At 48.0% G+C, this 6,840-nt stretch overlaps 1 protein-coding gene across 1 annotated transcript in view; it reads right to left on the reverse strand.

Moving 5' to 3' along the window:
• CCDC195 (coiled-coil domain containing 195) overlaps positions 1–5,817 on the reverse strand; it is a 17,993-nt gene extending 12,176 nt beyond the window's left edge. Inside the window, exons 1-3 of the mRNA XM_072868649.1 lie at positions 5,565–5,817; positions 3,902–4,163; positions 596–950 (exon numbers count right to left, since the gene is read on the reverse strand). Of these exons, the coding sequence (XP_072724750.1) occupies positions 818–950; positions 3,902–4,163; positions 5,565–5,817 (648 nt within the window). The 3' untranslated portion in view covers positions 596–817. The remainder of the gene's footprint in view (positions 1–595; positions 951–3,901; positions 4,164–5,564) is intronic.
• Between the last annotated feature and the right edge of the window lie 1,023 nt (positions 5,818–6,840).

Consider the following 6,840-nt stretch of genomic DNA (forward strand, 5'->3'; position numbering starts at 1 on the left):
AGTTGTTTGTAGTTCTTTCACATTTATTTTGCACCTGTTTTCTGAATTTCTGCTAATGATTTTTGATCCGAGCCATGCTGAGAAGCCTTTCCTGAAAAATTCTGATATTCACAATTCTTCCTATTTTGACTTGGTGTGCAGCCTTTAGTCTCTGGCTGGCTGAACACACCAAGTCAGAAACAGATTTGTAGTCACATTTTCATACTGATTAGTACTTGATCTCCCCTGCACTTGATCTCCCCTGCACTCCCTTAGAGGTGAACCCCAAATGGACATAAACAGTCATTGCCAAACTTTGCAGAAATTCAGAGTAATGTTAACCAGCTCTGTAACACCTTCTTAACTTTGCGGTATTAGTACTGTGAAGTTCTAAAGTTTTACATGCAGAGAAAACCTCACAGGCTCTTTAATAGCTCTTATTTTGTCATTTGCATCAAATACCTTTCTGGCAAGGGAATCAGCAAACACAAGTGGTGACATGCTTTCCACTTTTTGTGATGAACACATCAAAACCAGCTTCAACATCCTGTTTACAGCAGTCCTAAGGTAAGGGATCCTTGAGACATGTTGCGCAGAAGCTACTTAGTGGAGGTACCTTTGCTATCGCGTGGCTTCATCACGGTGTATGGACTTCCAGCCGGCTTTGTCGTGGCTTCCATTTCCATGCTAAACATCGGGCCAGTGACCCGAAACACAGGCTGGGTGATTCTCTGCAGGCATCCTGCCAAAGCATTTTGCAGGAAAGGAACCTGACACACAGCTATCATTTAAGGCCAATTTATCTTGAGAATCAATGGGCCTTTAAAAATTCACCAGCTCACATATCCTTTTCAGCGACGGTGGTTAACTGTTTTGTGCTCTGATTTTGTGGGCTTTTGAGGGAACCTTGCTTTTCAGCATATGATGACATATCCATTGGTAAGAGGAAACTAACGGCCTTTACTTTACCCCTGGAGAAAAATGAGAAAGCATTATGAGGTTTACAAATTTATAAAACCTGCAAAGAAAGCAAAAAAAAAAAAACCTGCCAGCAAAAGACAAATGCTTTCAGCACTTGCACACTGCATGGAGGCAGGATTTCATGCCCCGCTGGGATGGGGTTCACACGGTCTTCCCAAGGGACCAGCATAGTGTTGTCTGTCTGTCTGTCTGCTGGAAGCATCTGCCTTTTTCAACTGAGCCTCACATCTCTCTATCGGCGCCCGATGCGTATCTACAAAGCTGTGCACGTACAGAACCCTTAGGGTGCATATGCACCCATGTGGACCCAGGGGGTCCTTCAGTGGCGTTATGTTTATATGCATCAGTACCCAGCTACTGCAAGCGGGTGTGAGAACAGGGGTTTCCAAGCAGTGAGTGTGCACATGATAAATTACACCAGCTGTGAAAGCAGAGGGAGAAACACGCTCCTTTGCGTGCCCCAAAACTGGTTGGTTTGGCAAGTAGATGGACTGGATTTTGCAGAGCTTTGGTTTTCATTCTGACTGTCCTCTGTGATTGCTGTCAGTTCACTCAGGCCCTTGAGGAGCACAAGAAAGGAAAATCATGAAACCATGAAAGTATTTATTGATGGTTACTGGCGGGTGTCCTGCAGAGCAGAGGACCTCTGCAATTTCTTTGCCCCTTCTTACCTGCCAATTAGACCTGTCCCACTGGAAGGTGAAACCATCAAGCCTGAACACCCCAGTGGTGACATTTGTACCAAACAGGCCTTGTACCTTTCGTAATTTTACTGTAGTAGCCCTGAAAACAGTTCTCAGCCTCTCTTATCCTGCCTAATGTATTCAAGTATTTAGTCTTTTTTTATTTACCAGAAAAAGTGGGAATCATGTGGTATAAATAGTGCTTTACCATATATGAATGAAAATGTTGTAGACATGTAAATTAGTGATGATTTGTTAGCCGTCCTATTTTTTTATTACCTGGATGCAACTGCACTCTAGATAAATCCAAGGTGATACTTCTACAGAGTTAATTTTAAAGCAAAAATATTCAGCATCACATATAGGATTACAGCTTTGGAGCAGAATGTGAGAAAACTACAATAAACAAAGAATAGGAAAACCTGACATGGACCAGCATGCTGGGAAGCAAAAAATGTCATCACTGTAAAAAATTAAGCTTAATTAGCTTGCTGAACTTATTGCCACAAGTTACCCTATTAGTTAAAAGCTTATTAAGATTGTTGCCTGTGTTAGACCTTTGTGTATATAATGGAAACATCCAACATTATGACCAGAAAACATATTAAACTTTTTTTTGTATAAGAAACACAAAGCTTCATGCTTCAGGATATCACCCAGTCTACTGAGGGGGTTAGGTAAAATGCTCTTTCCATAGCCATTTCTTCTCCTAAAGCAGACAACGCTGAGTGGACGTGAGTCACGGTGCCGCACTCACTGCTGTTCAGAGCTGACAAGGCAGCTCTAAAGATAGCGATAAAATGATCAGCACCGTTCCTTTGGCCACTGGGTAACCCGTGCTTTTAAACCTGTAGGTCCCAAGGCACTAGTTGTAATAGATCTACGTTGCTATTTTGATTGCTTTGAAAGCTGTCTTTCCCCTCATGAGAAAGCAGCAGCATTTGCCATTGCCTTTCCTGCTCCTGCACGCTGACCCTGTATTTCCTAACACGCACGCTTTCCACGTGAGCTGGCTTCGGGGCAAACCTCTCAGAAGCGATTATGTGCACTGAGAGTCCTAAGTTTCCCTGAACGCAGCGGAGCATATGCTGAAATCCAGAGTTACAGGGTCAGGGTGCTTTTGAAGACGATACAAGTTCCCTGCCAGGGACTAAATTTAGGTGTTTAAATGCTGTAAAACATCTGACCCTCAAATGTCCTTACAAGAAAACCTAGGTGCCTATGAAAACTTGACCTCGTTGTCCCCTCCAGCCTCCCAGCGAGGAGCTGGGCTCCGAACTGGGTTTGCACGGGGAGTGCGAGGGGCTGTGCACTGGCCTGCTCTGAGGATGCGTTGCTGTGTGAGGGTGGCACAGAATAAAAGCTGACGTGACGTGCCATGCGGACGGGTACGTCAACGCAGGCGACACCACCCACTACAGCCGTGCAGCCCCCGAGCAGAGGCTGCTGGAGTCCTGCCCCGGGACGTGCATGGGTGGGCAGACCCATGGACTTCTCCCTGTTCAAACGCACACGCTTTGAGGCCATTTGGACTTTCTTCTTTTGAGCACGGCATGATCAGCACTAAAACCAGCAATCTACATGGATTCCCAGGGTGTATATATCAGAACCAGGAGGTGACCGGGGCTATCGTGTATCACAGTCTCATTATTGGTGCTTCTACCTTTGATTGTTGCCCTGTGTTGGAAAGCTTCTCATCAATGAGCAGAGACACTCAGGGCTTGTCCAGCAGTCATTTCACTTAATTTAGAAGCCGTCCTGAGAATATTTTTCTCAAGGCTGAAAGCATTAGCTTGTAATGCTTCAATTACAGGGGAAATATGATACAGTACATGTAAATCCATGAGCCATATTAATCACGCTTTCAAAAGCATAGTTCAGAGTTCCTTGATATCTCCACGCTTTTTGTTCAAAGTTTAAAAATCCCTTTCAAGTTTAGCTTGTCAGAACAACACGTCAATCTGCAAAACTCTGCCTGGCTTTAACGGAGAGAAGATTTCCACCCTCTTCCCTCTCCCCTCAGCCTCTCCTTTCTATAGGAAATCTAAACTGCTAACACTGGCAATCTTCATGTATTGCAAGGAGGAGGAGGACAACTTACCCAAAAGAGGTCTCCCGTCTGCTCAATGCCCATATACATTCAAACAAAGATTTTGCTGACAACGAGGTAAACCCCCAGGCAATGTCCATATATGTTATTAGGTGAAACCTGCAACCAGCCCAAGGCAGGCGATGCTGTGCAGGCAAACTGAACTTACCTGCACTTATAAACATGCTCCTGAAACAGCTTCATTTTGCTGGAATGACTGTAGGAGAGACAGTTGGCCGGTGTTTTTTCAAGCCCTTCCTCCTCTCCACCGGCGAGCTGTGCTGCGGCAGGAGGGGCTGGTGGCTGGGCACTGCCCGGCGCGTCCGGGAGCCCATTGCTCGGGGGCCCCTTGCCGGCGCGGTGAGTCCTCGCGCTGGAAGGAGCGGGCACTGGTGAAGCGGTGGAGTAGCGCCGCACGGTCATGGTGGTGTCTGAGTAGCAGAGACAAAAGCAGAGCTAGGAACAATAATATTAATAATGAGAATTCAGATATCCTTGATGTATTTTTAATCCCTTTCTTCTGGCTCAAAAAAGTTCTGTATGTAGGGAGGCCAAAAGGCAGAGGAGGCCAAACAGCCCCTTTGGATCCCACCCTTTCCCCTAGAAGGCAGCTGGAGAGGAAAAGCCACAAGGTTGGAAAGCACTTTGCACATCTTTCACGCTCGCAGAAAGACCAGTCAGCTATTCCCAAGCTGAGGACATCCATAGCCACTAGCAGCCCCAGTTTAAGAGGCCCTCAGGTTTGTAACCTGACCACTGGGCTCAGTGGGCTTGGCAGTAGGTGTGATTCGATTGCAGCACTCATCTAGCTTCATGTAAATCCACTAGTGCTGTTCAGTCCCTCATCTCGTTCATTTTCATAGACTTGTCTCTGTCAGAACTTGTGGAGGCCTTTCTCTGCGGCCTGGACCTCTCCAGGAGGCTGGTTCAGAGCTGAGGCTAGGTCAGCCACCAGGCCTGTGGCGTACGTGGACTGTAACGGCAGCTGCAACTCATAACACACCCCATGCTGATGCCAAGAAGTTGCGTTAGCGAAGCCGTTTCCCAGCGGACGGGACGTGACAGACACCAGACAAGGAGGCGGCAGACCTCTCGCATGTACGACACCTAACAGCCGACCCTGCCAATAACCACACCCAATTCTAGAGAACTACTTCTCACCAAACAACATTTTGCTCTAATTCCTGCTTCATTAAATCCTCTAGAAATCCCAACCAGACTTCTGTAACTGAGGAATATTTCCATTTTTCCCCTCTGATAAAATTATGAAGTGTATTGCTATATATTGGCCCCTCTCTCCCTCAGCCAAAACTAACTACATTATCTGCAAAAAGAAACCGCACATCTTGCGTGATGTATGCAACCCATCACTATTTGTTACTATTTGTAGAGTTTTTCTCATCTTTTACTAAGGCAAGAGAGGTTACGGCACGATTACAACTCTTGGTCCTTTTCTGTCTGCAACAGACAGGGGACAGGCACAGGCAAGATAGTCCATGCCCACGAAAACTCAAAGCAGTAAGACAAATTCTGCTTAAACAAAGATAAACTGAACTCTTTGATGTTAACTCCTTGCTTGAGCAGCAGCAAAATACTCCGCTAAGCTCAGCTTGGGGGATGCAGGTACCCCCCCTAAAAGTCACAGAACGAGACACCCCATTAGGGTGGTTTTGGGTGTGGGCACTGAAGGAGCCTGAGCACTTCCATCAAGTTAACTAAACAGACAGCTAGTGGCTCATCTCCCATTCCCTGCAGATAGGTAACAGCCAGGCTGGGAGATCCTGCACAGGCAGCACACGCAGGTGCCGTGGACGGCCCTGGCTCTTCGGTACCTGTCTGCTCCTTTGGTGCCGGAGCAGGACTGACCACGACGCTTCCAGGCAGGGATGCTGAAGAGCCAGCTGGTCCTTCCCCATCATTGGCGAGGCTCCTCACGTTGCTATTCCCACCTCCTCTCTCCAGTGGCACTGCTCTCCGCCCGCAGACCTGCAGCTCTCCCCTCAGGGCCCTGTTTTCCCTCTCCAGCTTGTTGATTTGGGAACGCATCTTGCGGATGACCTGGAGGAGGTGCGCGTTTCCGTCCATGGTCCCACGCCACGCAGCAAGGCTCCCTGCTCCCCCACCAAAGCACCTGCCCTGCGGAGAAGCTCCTAAGCCCCTAAAAGCCTCTGGACAACAGGAGTCCCTCCCCACACCTCGGGCCAGCTGCCACCACAGGAGGGCTGGACTGAGTTGTCAAGTTACTAAGAGAGGGCCCATGATTTATTCATTCAGGGTCTCGTTTTTCAGAGCAGAGCTGGCCTCTTACACACTGCACAAATCACTGTCAACACAATATTGCTGCATCATCGGAAAGCCCTCCTGCCCCCTCGCTTGCCTCAGGCTTTGGTTTTCTTCAAAAGGACCAAGGAGGACAGAGCCCATTTCCTTCGGTTTACCCGAAAAGGCTAGCGATCACCTCCGTGGCACAGAGGGAGGGGTCGCCCTTTGCCGGGCAGCGATTCATCTCTCCCTTAACACTGGGTGCATTACTCATTTTCGCTCTGTCTGGAAAAGAATTAGCAATTTCTCAAAGGAAAATTAAATTTCCAAACGAAAGCTGATGCGGTGCAAGACCCCTGCTATGAAGGAAGTACGCAACAGCTGTGATGGACGAGCAGGTGAACTAAAGCCCTCCTGAAAGGCTGCAGCAGAGCCCGCTGCCCCTTCCTGGTGCCTGGGGAGGCTGGCTGGCATGGAGCGCCTGCACCAGCAGCCCGGGAGCGTAAGGAGAGACAGACCGGGCATGAATCTTGCATTCGGAAGGGAAACACGATCCTCTGTGCTGCTCTCATCACCTAGTCCCTAACGCGATCTTTCTGTGGGCAGTAAAATGCAAAAACCTGTGGAACGTCCTTCCCACACCCCCAGCTTACTTCGAAATACAAAACCGGGAATGTCAGAAAGCCTGCAGGAAAATAATTTAACAAACCTTTTGCTTTGAGACCGTTCAGTTTCCAGTAGCTCAACAGTGACTCAGGACTCAGTGCACTTCACCGCTTCGCTGCCGGAGGCTGGGGGAAGAAAGGAAAGGTGGTGTGAGATGCTCGAAACAAGAAATGACTCAGT

The sequence above is a fragment of the Ciconia boyciana genome, chromosome 7 (assembly GCF_034638445.1).
Source record: "Ciconia boyciana chromosome 7, ASM3463844v1, whole genome shotgun sequence".
NCBI classification, from domain to species: domain Eukaryota; kingdom Metazoa; phylum Chordata; class Aves; order Ciconiiformes; family Ciconiidae; genus Ciconia; species Ciconia boyciana.